Raw genomic sequence first — 19,301 nt, 5'->3', positions numbered from 1 at the left:
ATGTAAACCTCTAGTTGTTGGGGGTAGTTGTATCTTGGGGTCATAGTGTGAAATGTTGTTGAGCTTATAACACTGTAAGAAAAAAACAGAAATAGATTGGAACATCATATTCACAGTGGAGTAATGTTTGCTCTGTTTGCAGCTTCTTTGATAGTGAATCCTTACAATCAAATTAATACTTCAACACCTTTCAAGGAGATATGTGTATAGGCAAATAAACATTTTTCCCACAAGGGCATTAATCCTGGTCCATATATTCACATATCATAAATGATAGAGTATGTTAGTTTGATGCATTTTATATAAACTGAACCGGTGGGTTGGCTGTGTTTAGGTAGCTTTAACCTCCCCTACACATGCATGAAATATTATGAAAACCCAAGAGTTCAGCTGATATCTCAAGAGGCACGTTGCACCTGCAAGTAAATACTGACAAGAACGCTGTTTGCTCTCTCTCTTTGCTTTGGGAAGAGGCTGCCATTAATGGTATAGAAACTTTAATTGAACCGTTATGTATTCTGCTCCACACACATTGAAAAGGGTTGATTAAAAGGTATGTTGTAGAGTTGTATGAGCTCTGCATGTCAAATGATATGTTTCATCAAGATTTATTTTAGTCACAGGATGATTATACTGCCAATCACATTTTATCATGCTTTTCTTAGTCTGACAGAAAGCTTGGTCTAATTAAAGGTAAACACAAATCAATATGTTATTATACTTTGGGCAAACTTTGTTCATTATTCCATTGTAAGCTACCTACATGATAAGTATGAGCAGGAGGTAAGTATTTATGTACAGACTAGTCTTGTCAGTAATATGGTGCACAGACAGCTTTACTATTAATGTAGTGAATCATCCATCTCTCTTATGCTAATGCAGATCTATATAACCATTTCCTAACAATGGTGTTTTGATATTTTAACCTCCAGCATATGCAGAATGTTTTCTACATACACAACATGCCTCATATTTTGATATTTCCACTCAAGCTGCAACTAATAGTTATTTTCATTATCCATTCATCTGCAGATTATTTTCTTGATTCATGTTTAGTCAATGAAACTGAAAATTTGTGAAAAAATGCCATTCACAATTTCTTCTTCTTCACAAGGACGTCTTCAGTTTGCTTGTTTTGTCTGACGAATAGTCCCAAACCTTTAGATGTTCAACTTTCTGCAAATCATCACATTTGGCATTTTTTGTTGGAAAAATGATTGAAACAATTACTTGATTATAAAAATAGTAGCAGATTAATATTGTTTCAATTGACTAATTGATTAATAGCCAATCATTGCAGCTTGAGTTTCCAGGCCAGTATGCAGTGGACAGTAGGGGTGTGCCCGAATACAAATATGTTATTCGGCAAAGCACAAATAGTGTTTTTTTTTTTTTACAAATATTTGTTTCATACAAATATTTTTAAAATTATTTGTTTTTGGGAAGAAAAAAACAAAACATGTCAAATACCAGCGAGCAGGTCAGTTATAGTTGCAATCTCAGTCTCTCTTCTCTGCTCCCCTGTTACGTCTATTAGCAGGTCTCAATGAGGGGAGTCACATCCACCCGCTACATGACACATATTTCTTAATTTGGACATCACTTTAATTTTCATCTTTAATTTTCTAAAATTATAAGGGTAATACAAAACAAAAACAGGATTTTCAAGCCTCTTTCCACTTTTATTCGATACAAATACAAATAATTTTGCTGCCTCAACAAATACAGATACAAATACAAATACTGGGCCAACTGCACATCCCTAGTGGACAGTAAGGAAGAGATTGTCCAGTAATAACTCACAGGACTCTGAGCTTCAGTTGGACCTCCACCATATATGATCATGGCTTCGGTGTACAGTAAATAACAATACATAAGGTGATGCTGCTTGTGGCAAAAGGCTTGTCATAAATAAGTGAGGCTGTTTCTGTTTCAAAAGTGATACAGCTTTAACAGTAGCTGCTAAAAACACAAATTTGTGCCGACTTCTCAATGTACCGCTGCACTGATCATGTTTTACAGGATAAGTAAATGAGTCACTATATTTTCATTTGTTTCCTACACTGCCCCTCTTGCATTATCTTTATTTCCTGTGCATGTACAGTTTTTCCAAACAAAGATAAAGCGTAATCCTCACGGGCTAGAGAGGCAATTAAGAATGTGAAGTTATAAACTTGGGTAGAAATGTAGTGACCACTTTATGCTGATGTAGACTGCATATATGGTGTGATTAGTGTAAGATGTGTTTGCATATGTTTGCTGAGATTGGAAGGTCTGAAACAAAGAGCAGCTTGGTCTAAATAAAATGCATACAACAGATGATTGAACCATAATTGACAGCATTCCCCACAACAGGAGGCATATTCTTCTTGGACTAATTGCATCCTCTAATGGCAAAACCTTAAATCAAAAAGGCATTACTTCAATTATGTTCTATAATTACTTGTTTAAACAATGCATTTCCTAGTAAGCCTAACAACTACTCTACTGAATAAATGTTGGGGCTTAGGGTTAGTAGACAGATTGGAAGGGTAAAAATATTTCATGGGGACTAAATCTTCGTGAGAAAGTAGTTATAGTGAGGTCTGTGAATTAGAGAGTGTAACAGTAAAACTTTTGCTTTGCCAAGAAAATCAATCAGAAATCTCAGAGACAGATATATCTGAAAGCCTTAGCACATGAAACCAAAGAAAACAAAACTATTAGCATGGTAACATACTAATAAATGTGGCCTGAACTGATTTCACCTGAATAATTATATATTTTTCAGTGAGTGTGAGAGTTTGTTTTTAATCAATTAATAAAGTGATACATATCAAAGCCAATTATAAATAAATCAATTTGGAAACTGTAAATTAATTGAGATGGAATATGATGGCAGACACTTAATAGCAAGTAAAACTTAAAAAGCCTTAAATGTTGTTGTTAATTCATCATTTGAAGACAGAATAAGAAAACAGAATTATTCATTTGCAATCGTAATAATCATTTTATTCACTTCAAGTTTTTTTAAAAAAAGTTTTCAAGTACAAAAAACGTGTTTTTGGTGAATTTGCCTAAGAAACAGAACTCAGGGTAAATTTTGCCCTTTGAGACTTCAAATTCCGCTGCTGCATTTTGATTGGTGGATTAAGCGGACAGGCGGCACCAAGGCAGTAACTAGGAAGTGAAACTGAGTATTGACAGAAAGATGTTTACTGTAGTTCAATTCCGTTAACTTTGGTCTGTGTGAACTAACGGGACAGTCAGTGAGTACTATTGGCTGGATCAACGGTAGCTAAAACGGAGCCGAAAATGCAGACAACACGAAAACGTCGAGGCAACAATGCAACGTTACATGCAGCATCACAGAATAGGTTTGTTCGCTTAACGTTAGGCTGACGTTTGCTAACTTTCTCCTGTGTTGTCCTTCCTTCGTTAGATGAGGGGAGAGGAGCTTGTTCAGAAACTACAAGGATTTTTAACTCATTGCCTTCCTAACCTCGTGTTACTAACTTACCATTTCTTTATCCGCTCTGTTGCTTGTTCGCCTTCATGCGTTCAGAAGCGAATATTGGCGGCAGCGCGGATGGACGCGCGAACGGAAGCGAACAGCCGCGGAATCTTAAGCTTTTTGGCCGTTTGGCTTTTTTAAGAAACGAAGGAAAGTTAGTTTTGTAGGCTAACAATACTATCAAATCAAGTGGGTGCTTGTGGTTGGAAAACAGGGACTGTGAAAACACTCCAGCGGTAGTATATGTAGACTGATATAAATAGATGCTGACGTTGTGGATGATTCATGTTACCTTCCTCTTGACTTCAGGCTGCCTTCACTGCTGCCAAGTGACAGTCCAGTCTTCTTTTCACTGCATTACCTGACTGATCCTGCAGCGTAGTGCTAGATGACTGGGCCCTCAATTCTAATACATATGATGTCAAAAGATATTTCAATGTAAAACACTTTAAAATGCATAGTGATTAAGATAAGATGAGACTTCATTGATTCCAGGAGGGGAAAATCCCCTTGTAACAACTATGAAAGAAACAGAGAAAACAGATAAATTACTAGTAATAAATGCAAACAAAATAAGAAGACAAGTAAATGGAATTCAATCTATGTACATTATGAATATTACAATAATTAGGCTATATACATGACCTAGCTTGTGGATTGTAAAAATAAAGAGGTGGTGCAAAATATGTGCAGAAGTAAAGGTTCTGATAGATGTAGCTATAGCTGTATATGTATATGTTACATTGGTGAAGTGATGAATACAAAATATGAATGAAATATGCAGTAGTATTATCTACACAGGCCAGCTATATTTCTGTGCATTGTAGTCTGTGTGCAAAAGTCAGTTTGTGTCTCTGGAAAAAGCTACTGTGTGTAGGTGTCTATTAAGGAGTTAGATGTGTGTCCATGGAGGAAGCTGTAAATGGCTGCATGCATTCCTGGTCTGGAAATGATGTTTTTTTGGAAAGTTGCGCTAGATTTTCACAAAAACTCTGCCTGGCCTAATTAAGGTTAAGAATTTGACCCATGTTTACGTCCTTGAATGCTGTCTGGATATTTGAATGACAGGAGATGTTTCAGGTAGACATGGAGGTTGACAGCTCTAGCAGCAGTCCGTGTCTATTTTGCTGGTGTTGACAAACATGCCAATGTTCCTTTTTACATGACCTGACAGGCAGGGCTGAAGGAATCAGCTGCATTTATCCCATTGTTGTTCTGGCACATATGGTGACAGTGAGCGACTGTGTTCATCATACATCAGGAAATGTATAAAGTGGACACAATGTACAATGAGTCGAGTAGGTCAGCAAATCTGCATCCACTGGTGCAAACATTCTCTGAACGCGATTTCATAGAGTGCAGGAAAAATGTTATAGTGGCAAACATAATTTAATCATTAACCTAAATGTGACAATGTTATTTATAAGGGAGGCAAAACCATACTGTGAAAAAATGAACTGTTCACTACACAAATCACGGCCAGGTTTGCACATGTGAGCGACAGTTTTTCAGTTCCACAAGTAAACAAAAGTTGTTAGGTTGTGTGCATGCAAGTGTGTGCACTCTCCAGGGAGAGTCCTTCCCTGGAGAGCAGCTGTCCAGTGAACTGTCAGTATACCAGTGACAAGTCATGTAAGTGGAACTGGGGAGAGGGAAACGGAACGGGAGCTAAGAGGCAAGAATACAATGTGGAGAAGAAAATGTAACGTTGAGGATGCACCATTATCTTTTAAGTCAGCTTTGTGGGAACATCACACACCGTCTGTGAGCGTTGCTTGACACATGCCAAGCCATCATTGTCAATAAGAAACTGTAAACTGTACTCTTGCCTGGTAAAATAAAATATAAAAATAAACATGTCAGGTATCCTAACGGTAATACATCTAACATGATGGGGCATCTACTCTGGCGTCACCCAAACGTATCCATGGCTGGAATGAGGAAAGAGTCGGCCTCTATAGGGAAGAAACAACAAACTCTCCTTCCTGCTGCCTTTCAGAAGACCTTTCAGACAAATACAAAGATAAAACCAAAGCTATTGGAGTGTTCATAACTAAAGATTTACAGCCATTTTCGGTTGTTAGTGACGCAGGATTTCATCATTTGGTGAAAAAGCTTGAGCCGTGTTATACTGTGCCCTCCCACACACAGTTTACTAACAAAGTAATTCGGAAGCTCTATGAAGAGACATGAGGGAATTGAGAACTTACTGGCCAAAACCACCTACACAGCTCTTACCAGTGATGGTTGGACCTCCACAGCGACTGAGAGTTATCTGACCGTGACTGCTCATTATATTTGGAACTGGGAGATGGAAAGTGCAGTGTTGCACATCCTCTGTATGAGAGCCATACAAGCACACACTTAGCTGACGGATTGATGAATGCAGTGAGTGAGTGGAAGCTGGCTAGGCCCAACATCAAAATCCCAGTCACCACAGACAACGCACAAAACATTGTGAATGCTATCAAAGAAGCTGATGGAGTTGGGGCCACAGATAGGATGTTTTGCCCATGTTCTAAACCTTGCTGTAAGAGGGAAGTCTCAATCAATTCAGTGTCCCGCCTCCTAAGGAACGTCAGAAAAGTGGTAACATTTTTCCACAAAAGCACCACAGCTCACCGTGTTTTGTCATCCAAGCAGGATATGCAAGACATACCAAGATATAAGCTAATTCCATGATGTCTCAACTCAATGGAATACCACACATGACATGCTTGAATGTTATGTGGAGCAGCAACCCGCCATCTGCTCTGCCTTAATGCAAGAGGCTGTGAAGAGCTCTGTCAAGGACATTGCCATATTGACTGCCAGTGAAATGTAACTGGCAGAGGCACTCATTCAGCTACTCAAACCTCTGAAAACAATAACAGCCTTAATGAGCACTGAAATAACCCCCTATGTGTCAATAATCCTCCCACTGAAGAAAATGATGCTCAAATCCATGGCACCAAGACGTGAGGACAGTGCAACCATCAAAGAAGCAAAGACAGCCATCACTCAAGACCTGGAAAGAAGGTACACAGACCCTGATCTTCAGACAGCTACAGCCCTCAATCCAAGGTTTAAATCCCTGCCTTTCCTGGATGAAGCCTCTTGTTCAGCTCATACAAGGCAGCAGACAGCATTCATGTGGATGCTGATCCATTGACATTGTGGCAGGCAAATGACAGCAGCTGTCCTCATGTTGCAGAACTTGCACGACGACACCTCTGCGTCCCTGCAACATCTTTACCGAGTGAGAGAGTTGTCTCGACTGCAGGGGACATTGTTACTGCAAGCAGATCCCGCCGTTCTTCAGAAAATGTTGTCTAACTTATCTTTTTGTAGAAGAACCTGTCGGGAGGAATAAACAGTAACTAAACACACAAGTGAAGCCACCACAGGCTGAATTGTTGTTGAATATGTTGCACTTCATGTTGTGAAAAATGTAGCTATGCTGGAAGTGTTTTATGTTTGCTTTAAATAGTAGGTAAAGTGGCACTTACTTTAGAAAAAGCATCTGTTTACTTGTATATTCTTATTTTATTATTAATGTTTGAATTGAAAATGCTATTTTGCAAATAAGGCAAAACACAAAGAACGCAGCTGTACTGAAAGTAGTTTTTATGTTTGTTTTAAATAACACTCTTCTCCCTAATGTGCAAAACAAACCGAACCAAAACTATGACCCAAAACCTCAGTACAAACTGAACCGTGGGCTTGATGAACCGTTGCACCTCTAGTATTTATAAACTATATTGTGTAATTTAATTTCCTTCTTTTATGTATTTACCATAGTCTGCTAAAGTATGTGGATGCAGAAGTAAAAGTATTTCCAGAAATGTTTAAAATTTCCATTTAGACATTACAATTTCTAAACAAAGTGCTTGGTTACCTTTTTATATGAAGGTATTGAAGTAGATAAGTAAAGAGCAGCAAGGGCAACCATGTATTTCAATCTGACTTTACTGCAGTTGTAAACACCACAGTAAACCTCAAGTGTTCCCGACATGTCTATCAAAGGGTCACTGTCTGTGCTGTCCTTTGCTTTTTTATAACAATGACTTACAGTCAATGAAAATCTCTGTTTACAGCTCTCGTGGTGTGAAGGAAAACGCACAGCAGAAGAAAAGGCAGCGCTTCCACTTTGACCTGTGGTTCTGTCTGACTCTACAGAACTGGATACTGGACTTTGGAAGGCCTATTGTCATGGTAAGAAAGGCTCAATGCATGTTTCACTTAAGCCATACCTAATGAAGTTTAAATAAATAGTGCAAAAAATGATCAAAGGGATGGTCACACATCATTTCTTGCAGCGATGAACACAAACAGTTTCTGGTATTTTGTTTAGATCATCCTTCCTCTGGAATGGTTTCCCCTGAACAAGCCCAGTGCTGGAGACTATTTCCACATGGCCTACAATGTCATAACACCATTTCTTATGCTGAAGGTACGTCTGAACACAGCAAAGTGCTCTGGTATTACTGGAGGGGAGGGAGAAAAAAAAGTATGCTTATCCAAAAAACGATTTAGCTGGAGTAAATAGGAGACATCATGATAAAAAGTAGAAGCCACACAGTGTCCTCTGCTCCCACAGTGTTTCTTCTACTTTCTTCTTTTATTTATTTACTTATTTATTTAGTTTATTTATGGATCGAAATGTTGCTGTACAATGTTTCAATCAATCAGATCTTCTTCACGCACAAACAAGCACCAACAAACATCACATATACAGATATACATGTCTCAAAATGACGGCACTCTGCAACAGGTGATCGAACTGGAAAGCAATTGGCTGTAACTACAGGCAACCACACAGTATATATGTGCGTGTCTTCAACATAGACTGTATATAAAGATGGATGTAGCAAGGTGTGACATCACCCATTGGTTTGCATTGGAGCTAGTTTGAATCCCAGACTTGCTGCTTATGGGATGCTAGCTTACTGGGAACACTGGGCAGCAGTGTGCACTTGGGCTAACGTTAGCTACTTTAGCTAAATTGTGCTAACGGGTCAGGTATTGTAATCAAGTAAGATTAAACTTACAGAAATATTGTGACAATAGTCCGATTGCAAGTCCCAGAGCCTGGGAGAGCAGCAAGTGAGTGAAGTGTCAATTACAGCTGTCAATCAACACCCAAACGACAGACATCAAAGCCTACTATGTATGTATGTATACACAAATCTTATGAACAGAGCGATAATTTCCAAAATTATCGATTGGAACCATAATGACTCGTTGAAGAACTTAATATTTCTAGAGAGAAGTTGACGCATTTTGAACGGGTGTCAGTTGGAGCCAGCATCTAGTGGCTGTCGGTGGCATTGCGCTTTAAGTAATTCTCCATTGGCTTCAGCCTCAAGCTGTGGTAGCTACTGATTGGTCTTCAGAGAAACAATGATGTGATCATCGATCACAAGTGTCAACAGTTGGAACGCAAAACAATTTGATCCATATAGTAGTTAGAATAAAAGAAACACTGTGGGAGGAGAGAGCAGTGTGTGTATGCTACTTTTTTGCCATTTCTAAAAGAGACTAATACAATATTCAGTGTGGGCTGATAGAATGACTCTTGCTTTATTGTTGTATAATTGCAAGACATTTATAAAGTAAATCCACGTAGTACATTCCAAAAATGGCACCAAGTGATAATGGACTTTCAAATTTTCATTTAATTTTTTCCCTGTTTTTTTTTAATCATTTTTAACCAAGATCACCATGGTAGCCATCAGAACATATAAACAGCACACCTACTAACCAATCAAAAGACAGGTAAAATGTGCCCCATAACTTGGACAAAAACATTATCACATTAAAGTGACAAAGAGTAAAACAAACAGAGATGTAAGAAATATTTGCAGCACAATCAGTTGCTTTCAAGCAGGTTTCTAACAAACAGGAGGAGTCTAGTGGACCTCTTATCTATTATGACTGACATTTACTGTTGAATGCTTATTATGCTGAAAGTCTTAAATTCCTGACAGGATTCCTGACATTGATTGGTTCACTGAGGGTTGACATTGCACTCTTATTCCATCACTGCTGAGAAATTTGATGTAACCTTGTGAATAAGAAATATTTAATATAAACAAAGCCAATAGAAACTTACCTGCTTTTCGGAGGCTCAGAGGTGAAGGTCTCTGGGGTTCAGTTCAGTTGAGTGTCACTCTTGTAGCAGTGACAAGACCTTAAGTGAATTCTCTGAATTAGAGAAACAGGTTCAAATATCCAGAATACAAGCAAATTACTTACTTTTCTTAGAGGGGATGGCAAGTTTTTTTAGATTATACAAGCTACTTGTTATCTATTAAACACATTTTTTCTTGGGGGCTACAAATTCTGAGAGCAGTATGAAGAAAAAGAAAAAGACACAGATGAAGTCAAAGATGGACTTCACATTTTTTAACGGTGCTTTGTTTGGAATAAAGAGAGAACAGGGTAGTCAACATAAACACACATCGACTACCATGGCCGAGCACACAAAGGCAAGAATGCCACCTGCAAACACTAAAACTTTTACAGAAAATTCAAGGACAAGGACGACACCTTGTCATGTACGCAGTTGGAAGTGATTTCTGAGAAATGAACTACAGGGACACTGCAGCATGAAAAATGTAGACACGTTATTCAAAAATATTAATGAAGTATGTCTACTAAAATAGGTATCATTTACACAGATTATGTAAGTACAAATGACAGAGAGGAATAAAAAGCATTTGAACAAATATTTATAATAAAAATAATAAATACATCTTTAAGAATAAGAACAAATCAGAGCAGGGAAGTATCAATAAAATGCCTTTGAGAATAAATAGGTTTTGAATTGAGATTTAAAACTGATCTGACCCTCTGAGGGAGACCACTCTGTAATGTAGGAGCCAGGATGACAAAAGCTAGGTGGGGTGCAACCAGGAGCCCTTGCTCTGATGACCTGAGAGGCCTAGTGGAGCTGTATGAGATAGCAAGCTACTGAAATATGATAGGACCAAATAGTGTAATGCCTTAAAAATAATCAGAACAATATATATATGTGTGTGAATATGTGTGTTGCTGCTCTGTTCAGTTGATCGAACGCAGTCCCAGAGCGCTGCCTCGCTCCGCAGTCTACCTCTGCATCATCACTTTTGTCATGGGAGCCAGCATCCACCTGGTGGGAGACTCCATCAACCACCGGCTCATCCTGAGTGGCTACCAGCTGCACCTGTCAGTCAGAGAGAACCCGATCATCAAAGACCTCAAACCTGCCTCCTTGGTAAGGCTCCATTTTTGTTTGAGTGCATGAGTAGAGTACACTTTTATGCCATGATGAGGATACTGGGAATAATGGGATACACTGTGAAGATTTTTTTATGTTAATATTTTTCATCTGGCTATGTTGTTATGTGATAGAACTACTAGTCCCTATTAAAATTTTACAAAAAACTGTTTTTGTTTGTTGACTGTGACTCTCCAGAGACTGTTCAGTGATATCAGAATTGAGCTGTTCTTGTCTGCAAACAAAACAAGCAGGATCCAGCAGCAGCTTATTCTTCTCTTTGCTCTTTGCTATTGCATATTTTCTCTGTCAGATCTTGATTTACTGGCTTAAAGCGAAGCACCATTCTTGTGACAGTGATGTGGCTGTCAGCAAGATGTAATTGGTTGACATGATGCACAAGTAAAACAAAATAAAGTAGGACTGTTACAGCCTATAGATTAACTCATGTATGTTTGTTTCATGTTAAGATTATCATCACTGGCCCAATTTGACCACAAAGTCTGACCTTCAGTGTCTCTTAAAGGGAGAAATCAGGTTAAGGCCAGAAATTATAAAAAATGTTTACATGTAATAACCTGATTACTCTGAAACTAACAGTTACATGCAGTTATATAAGAATTATATTTCTCCCTTGCTCCCTAACTCGTTTTTGGACTGAAGATTGTCATATTTTCAGTGTATTGAAAGTAAATGTTATATAAGGCACCTGTTTAGTGATGCCATGTGATGTTGAAGTTTTAAGAGATTTTTTTTTTTTTGGAGCATTTTGACTGACAGCACAGTGAGAGCACAGGCTCTGTAGTGAGAGAGTCCACTGTGTGCATGTGTCTGAATTTCATAAATATCCTGCTGTTGACCTTTGAGAACTTACTTATTTAGATGCAATTGTTAAAGTTTCAGGTTCAGTTTGAGTCAGACTTTGGAGTTAATTATTTTGGTTACAAGAATTCACAGCTAGGAGTCATAATCTTTTCATCCCAGTGCACTGCTGATGCTTTCCCTGTGTTGGGTATTTGTTATGCAGCTGCATACACATAAAACCCTTTTTTAGAAAACCAGTTTTGTCTGTATGGTACCAGTCCAAGAAATCAGGTTTGTCCAGCAGAAATCATGCTGTGTTATTCAGGTTTCTCTTAATCCCCTACCCTAAAAGAGGAAACCAGATTTCTCATTTCCATGGTGCTTCAGGGGAAAAAACATGCCAACGATATTCCTGGTTACTGATGTGCACGTAACCACTGACAGAACTCACTCTATTAGTAAGAAATTAATGGTACCTCTGAGTCAGAAGAGGATTAATCTTAGTTGAATCCTCTTTGCTATTAAGCAGTCTGGCTGAATTGTGTTGAATGCAGATGTCTAAGAATCTAAAATAAAATATCTAATAAGAGAGCCCTAGCTGTAGTTTTAAGCCTAGATGTTTTAATATCAGGTGTATTAATGTTACAACTGCATCTTCTGTGCTATAATTTCACTTGTATGCGATCTGGTGCACTTACAGTCTTGGTGAGCTGCTGGACCACAATTATTTCAAAGGTTTTCCTCACAGTAGGGGTTAACGCTACAGGACGATAACCACTGTGTTCCTTAAGAAATGCGTTCTTTGGAAGAAGCACAATATGTGAGGTCTTCTACATTTCAGGAATTATGTGAGTGTCTATAAGACAATGAGAAATAGGTTGCCACACAGGCGCAAGCTCAGTTAGGTTAATGAACCTGTAGCCTTCCTCTGACTTTAAAGTTATTCCTCACCTGCTCAGCAGAAACATCAGTTCTGTCTTACTGCAGAGGTGCATACGGGTTGAGAATAATAACAACATGATCTGAATTATTCCCTTCATCAAACCTTGTTAAAAAAAAATGTTCAGTTCATTTGCAAACTCATTGTCTGCCACTAATGCTTTCCTGAGTGGCTGACAGCTCAGTCGTCCCCTTCATAATGTCTCATAAGTGTTTGGTATTGTTGCTTTTAAAAGCCTTTTATAGTTGTAGCTTGTATAACCTCTTTGGCATTTGTAATTTTCCTCTTAAATCTTTTTCTACACGCTTCAATTCTCTTGTGTCCTTGTTCTTGAAGGCAATCTTTTTAATATTCTTAGCATGCTTAACATCCTTAGTCATGTGCATCTTGTGATTTGGATAGATTTCTGCTTGGATGGTATCACTGACTTCACATAAAACTCTATGAAGTTGGTTTTATAATGGTCATCCTTTGTGCCCCTTTGTTGTTTTAATACATTATTTTTTGTGAGCATTTTAGTGATACCTTAATCTCTCACATCTACACCAAACTCTGTTTTTGATATATCAAAACTGATATATATGAAGATAAACACACTATAAAGCATGTTTTACTGTTCAGTTGCCATCTGACAGAATTTGAGATTAGTCTGATCAAATTTTTACTTCAAAGAAGTATTATTTCTAGCAGATTATATAGTATTTTATTGGAGATGTCTCTGTTTGATGCTGCTTAATTTAGGTTGTGTAATTTCACACCAGCTATTCAGTTTGTTTGTTTTTAAGAGCAAGATTATGGACTCTTATCACATAGTTTATGAGGCTGTAGAGCCTGAAGAGGTATACAGTGTGTGAACCTCATAATACTTCCACTGTGCACTGATGGACATGGAGTAACAATAAGTATTTGCAATGCAGCTTTTTTTCTGTGCCATCCATCACTGATGGGAGTTCTTAACTGAAATTGAACACTACACTATAAAACCGCACAAAGAGGTTCTGAGGGGACTTTATATAAATATAAAATTAATGTATTAGCATATTACTCTTTCAATGAGGATTTACCCCAGAGGGGCCTATACGAGTGTGTAAGTCGTTTTAGTTTTATAAATCACATGCCAAGCCTTTCACACTAAGAGGAGACTGCAAATGTAGAAGGATTTCAGACACATTTATTGGTGAATTAATCATTTAAAAAATCAGTCAATCAAAGGAAAAACCTACATAAACTGTCTTGAAGCTCCTTGGCATATATTCTCCAATACTCTGAACTCTATGAACTGGAAGGCTGAATACCATTCTTCCTAAAAATGTTTCGTCATTTGATGTTTTGATGATGTTAGTTGACAGTGCTGTCTAACAAGCTGCCATGTGTGTTCAACTGTTGAGATCTGGTGATTGCAAGTGCCATAGCATATGATTCACATCTTTTTCACACTCATCAAGGTGTGAAAATGACCTCTCATGCCTCGTATGCAAGTGTCTGCATTCGCTATGTTTCTCTGCTTTTATATACAGGGTTTTGCTTTCATTTGCCACCTGCCACTGTCAAAATTAAGCATAAATAGTACTAGAACAGTAGGTGGCACTGTTGTATAGGTAGAAAGAACCACACTGCTTACCTACCAGTGCAGAACAACATATTGTATATTGTGCCTGATAATGAGTTTCTGATAATGATTCTGTCTTTCTGTTCTTCCTTCACAGATTGACTCCTTTGAGCTGCTGTATTACTATGATGAACAGCTGGGACATTTAATGTGGTACGTGTTTGTGATAATTATCTGGGTTGGGTATATACAGCACTGGGAAATGACTGGAACATAGCAGAATAAAGGGTGGAATGCTTTGCTGCGTCAGTATTGACCAAAGTTTGAATGATAAATCTGATTCTAATGGCTGTTGTGTCCTTTGAGAACATATGAAATGCGAGAAACTAATGAAAAGACAAATGTGTGGATTCAGTAAATCACACACAGGGGACCATGAGAACTGCAGCCACTTATCAGTGTGCTGGAATCTGTGACTATTTCCATCTCTAAATACAGCACAGAAATCATTTAGAATGAGCAGACTAAAAGGTCTGTGATGATAGTTTACACCAGATAGCTGACTGGATAATGAGTTTTAAAGCATGCAGAAGAAGAAGGACTGAATCCTCTTTGTCTTTGTCTCTTAACAGGGTTTATTTTGGAAAAAAAAAAAAGATTGGGGTTGGGTTTTATTATAAGCAATAAGTGTGTGTCTCTCCCTTCTTTTTTTCACATACTTGCACAGTTGCATGGCAGTTAAGTTGCTCAATTTGCTGATAACACCCTGGCGTAATGTTTTCAGTCTGACTGTAGCAGAATTTTGATACTGTTGCCTCGGGCGTAACGTTATGATCTGATGTGGGTGTGGTTTCAATATGCACCTCTGGACAGAACGGACTGAGTTGGCAAAACAAACAGCAATAAAATCCAGGAGGATACATTACTACACAGTTAAAAGCAGTCCTATGATAGTATACATATAGTCTATCAAAAATACTACAGTGATAAGTGTTAAGCTACAGGAAATAACATGCTTTTATATGATTAAAACAAAAAAGATAACTCACAACTCACTCAACTATGAATACAAGATAGAGTGAGGCTGAAATTATTAAATACAATAATGTTTAAAAAGTCATTTAAGTCACTTAATCCTACCAGGTTCATGAGCTTTAGTATTAATGTTGCAGAAGTGAGAAGCTGTAAAAAGAGAAAAAAAAAAGGCAGTAATATGCAACAAGCCTCTGCTCTGCAGGGACACATTTCAATGATTCACACAATTAATGGGCCAACGTTGCAGTGTTTTCTTTCAGCACCACAGTGTGAGCAGAATAAGGAGTTATGTAAATGATAATGCATGATGAGAAGTCGCAGAGCGTTGTTGAGTTCGTTATTTGCTCTTTCAGGACACCTCAGAATTCACTGTTGCCCTTATAGTTGGATTTTTGTCAGTTTAATCCATGTTTAGCTTTGTGTTACAGTTAAGTGGTAATGAAGCATGTGGCTTACAGTAAGTACTGTTCCTATGGTTACCTGCAGTTTGATAGTACCCTTAAGTACTTAGATACTTAGATTGGTAATCAAACTGTTGAGTGAAACTGTGTTGCGGTGTTTTGATAAGTGATATGTATAAATAAGTGTTTTCTATTTTAAAAAGGATTTTTCCTCTTTTAGGGTGATGCTTGTTGAATGAGTTTTAACTAAACTGTGGATAATTACATACTGTACCTCTTAGCTAAATTTTGCATCATCCCATTTACAAAGACATGCATGAATTTTTGATCAGTCCACACTACAGTTTATAAAAACCTGCCTCTCATTCTATTTTAGGTATATTCCTTTCTTTGTCATTCTGTTCATCTACTTCACTGGATGCTTTACCGAGGTTAAAGAACAGAAGAAGATTCCTGTCTCTGGTTGGCTGTTGCTGGGACCCAGCGCACTCTACTATTGGTCAGTCGCCTTCTCACGTCTTTGAAAAACTTTGTTCTACATTACAGCAGCAGTGCTTGGATGCATGACTTCAGGGTTTTGTTGCAGGGGGAAAAAAAGCTTTTTAGTCAATGCATCAGCCTTTGCAGTAGCCTGAGTGATACAACATGTGTAAAGAAATAGCAAAATCTGATGATGGTCTTCAGTAAATCCACATTTTAGAGATGCCTTCCCTGTCCATTATATAAGTGCTTTGTACTCTCTGTGGCAATGTCTTTAGTTTGTTAATCCTGTTCTTCCTGCATTTTGTCTCTGTCATCCTCCTCTGAATCACTCTGATATAAGAAAATACAGGATACATTAAAGAAATGAAGGATAAAGACAGAAAATATAAACATAGCAAATAGAGGTTGGTGTGCAAAGCAATCGTAGAAGAAGTCAACAAAGAAAAGAGTGAATTTAGGATATACATAAAACAGATCATGAAAAGGACTAGCAACAGTTTATCAAAATATATGTTAAATACATTAATAACATGTTACCTTTCCAAAATGATGGCAGTTATAGCACTGAGCTTTGAGCTATGAGGCCTTAAACGCCTTTTCATATGTTGTTATGAGTTTTTGTTGTGTTGACCTTTGCACCAATGTGCAGATGAAATGAATGGATGCATTCATAAAGAAATACTTCAAGACTGAAGCATTTGTACATTATATAGTAGTTAATATGATTAGAAATTAATCCTATGAAACTCCATAAATTTCCATAAATTTGTGGTTTGACTTTGGTTTAAGGGCTTAACAGCATTCAGCATATATTCTAATGAATTTAGTAAATATACAGTGAAATTATTGCCCATTAAATTCAGTCTTCCTGATGAACATTTCCCCAAATCTTTCTACATTACAAGCCACATGTTTTTGTTTTGCATGACCTATTATTGGGGATTTTTTTTAAAAATGGTAACTAACTGTATCGATTGTCCACCCTGTTTTAATATTAGCTGCTTTCTGGCTAACAGTCACAAAAACAACTTTTGAGACAGAGCTTTTCCTTTCGTTTGTCAGGTGATTGACAGTGAACATTGTACTGTAATGTGTGCACTGTTATTCAAAACAACTCTGGGTCACTTGCATAGTGTCAAAAATGAAAGTTTGACAGAACCAATTTAAGTCACCATGTTTACTGGCTGGGACAATTTTAATGTTTTCAAAAATTGTATCCCTTACTTGACAAAAAGAGAGAACCAGATGGCTTCTTTTTGTAGGGGCGTAAACAAACTCTGATGTCTTCTTCAACGCTTTGTGCAGAAGCCTTAAGAAATGTAGATTTAGTAGAAGAGCTATGACGAATGGCACAAAACTAAAAATATGCAATTACACAATTACTTTATTATTTCAAATGTAACTGCTAATATAACAAATAAAAAAAAAACATTTCCATCATAAAACAGACATCTAAAGTTTCCTCTAATAATACACAGCAGTATAATATAGTTGATACAAAAGTTGCACTTGCAATGTGCTGCTAAATAAAATTTTTGTATTTCTCCATGAATTCCTGACATTGCTTGCTATTTCTCTCATTTGTTCCAGGTACTTGGTCACTGAAGGACAAATCACTGAACTTTTCCTTGTCACCTTCCTTGCCATGGTTGTCATGGTGATTCATCAACAACGTAAAGGCCTCAGCCCAGACAGCAACGGCCAGTTCTTGTTCTGTAGTTTCTCTGTTACTGTGCTTCTGGTGGCACTGTGGGTGGTCTATCTGTGGAACGACCCGGTGCTGCGCAACAAGTACCCCGGACTCATATATGTGCCAGAACCCTGGTCCTACTACACGTTACATATCAAGGAAAACCACTGAGTCACATCTGTCCAGGTTTGTGTCCCTCTGTGTTTGCAGAAAATGTGTTGTTTGTGAATGGCTTTACTTCAGAAAAAAAAAAAAACCCACTTACATTTGCTTGTCCTTTCTTTTTTTCCAGCAGATATGCTGTGACGCAGATATCAGCTCCACTCAAACAAAGTCGATGAAGGTCATTGATGTGTACCAACCTCGCTGTGGATGCGTCTGCTCTGTTTCTTTCTGCATTGATTCACAAAGGCTTTGAACATGCAATCGAATTTGTTAAAACTGCTTGGATCTTGTGACGAGACCCGAGACTGAGATATCGTAAACTAGGTCAGCAATGTTCAGCACATGCACGTAACATACAGCAGGTTAGCAGAAAACTAAGGCTCTGCTCATATCTCATACTTTAGTTTGAAAAAATCTATAAATTTATTTTCATGATTAAAAAAAAAAAAAATTGTATCCCTTTTTACTTTTACAATCCCTCGGTTATGCCATGTTGCTGAGTTTTTGTTTTCATTACCCATGAATGAACTGACAGTAAACACAGTAGATCAACTGCCTCTTAACCAGCCAAGTGAACAAGAAAGTTGACCTTTTGCAAACGAACTCAAAAGGTAAATATCAATTATATTCACTGAAAATTGAAAAAAATCTCATTCTCACCAATCAATTGACAAATCTGAATGCTGTGAGTATGGATAAATGACTAAAAAATATAGCCCTTTTCAAGTGAGAAGCACAAAATTAAATATCAAGTCCCACTTGAACAACAGCATGAAAGAACTATTATTTGAACAATAGCATACATCAGTCAGGCAGACAACTTGTTAAAACATGTTTTGATGATTTTAGAACAGAATATTAAATGGAGGACTGTTTCAAAAGTTATATTTTTCTAAAAAACAGTATAAATTCTCAGGTATTTTAATGTCATGTTCTTTGACAGTTTTTGTTTTGTGAAATTTAGGTTGTCATTCATTTAGACATGAGAACTGTAAACTATGATATGCTATCTCCATATGGGAATATGGTTACAGTATTATTACTGTTTATGGGACACTGACATACTGTTGTCACTGAATTATCACCCCGCCTGTTGCAAACAAACACTCACTGCCAACATACTGTTCTGTATTGCATGATTTTGACATGCTGTTTGTAAGTTATGTCCACTTTTACAGTCATTTTACATTGTTCAAAAGTCAAGGAAGCCAATGAAACTCATTTTTTATTCACCAGAATTTAACTGATGACTTGTTATTTTCTTGATTTTCTTTGACATGTTGAGTGAAGATCTTTATTGTGTTTGTATTTAATGTTTAATTGTGTTAATGTTTTGTGCTGTTCCAATTTCTTAGATCAATTTGTTGCTTGGAAAATACTGTGGCGTTGCTATTTTAGTTACTGGTTCCTCACACGTTAAATTTTATATTTGTTCTCATATCTTAATTAAAATGATGAAATCGACCTTCTAGTCTGTGGCTATCACTATTTGTTTTTTTCT

The 19,301-nt window shown here is 37.4% G+C and overlaps 1 protein-coding gene across 2 annotated transcripts; it reads left to right on the top strand.

Annotated features, from left to right (window-relative positions):
• The first annotated feature begins 3,126 nt into the window (after positions 1-3,126).
• cln6a (CLN6 transmembrane ER protein a) lies at positions 3,127-19,264 on the top strand. Of its 2 annotated transcripts, none has more exons than XM_042410097.1 (8): positions 3,127-3,356; positions 7,570-7,687; positions 7,827-7,925; positions 10,542-10,730; positions 14,184-14,239; positions 15,839-15,961; positions 17,536-17,821; positions 17,931-19,264. In XM_042410097.1, the coding sequence occupies exons 1-7, from the start codon at positions 3,295-3,297 to the stop codon at positions 17,804-17,806; spliced, it is 918 nt and encodes a 305-aa protein (XP_042266031.1). In that variant the 5' UTR covers positions 3,127-3,294; the 3' UTR covers positions 17,807-17,821; positions 17,931-19,264. The 2 variants fall into 2 exon arrangements, with proteins under 2 accessions (XP_042266031.1, XP_042266038.1); XM_042410104.1 differs by having other exon boundaries at positions 17,928-19,264.
• Positions 19,265-19,301: the final 37 nt, after the last annotated feature.

The sequence above is a fragment of the Thunnus maccoyii genome, chromosome 1 (genome assembly GCF_910596095.1).
Source record: "Thunnus maccoyii chromosome 1, fThuMac1.1, whole genome shotgun sequence".
Lineage (NCBI taxonomy): Eukaryota > Metazoa > Chordata > Actinopteri > Scombriformes > Scombridae > Thunnus > Thunnus maccoyii.
Note: the sequence above shows the minus strand (reverse complement) of the source record. Positions and strands in the feature narration are given on the sequence as shown.

Bases quoted from the DNA above. Each gene is read 5' to 3' on its own strand.
- cln6a (XM_042410097.1), top strand. From the start codon at position 3,295: ATGCAGACAACACGAAAACGTCGAGGCAACAATGCAACGTTACATGCA. The intron at 10,731-14,183 runs GTAAGGCTCCAT...CTTCCTTCACAG, and splicing joins ACCTCAAACCTGCCTCCTTG to ATTGACTCCTTTGAGCTGCT. The intron at 14,240-15,838 runs GTACGTGTTTGT...ATTCTATTTTAG, and splicing joins CAGCTGGGACATTTAATGTG to GTATATTCCTTTCTTTGTCA.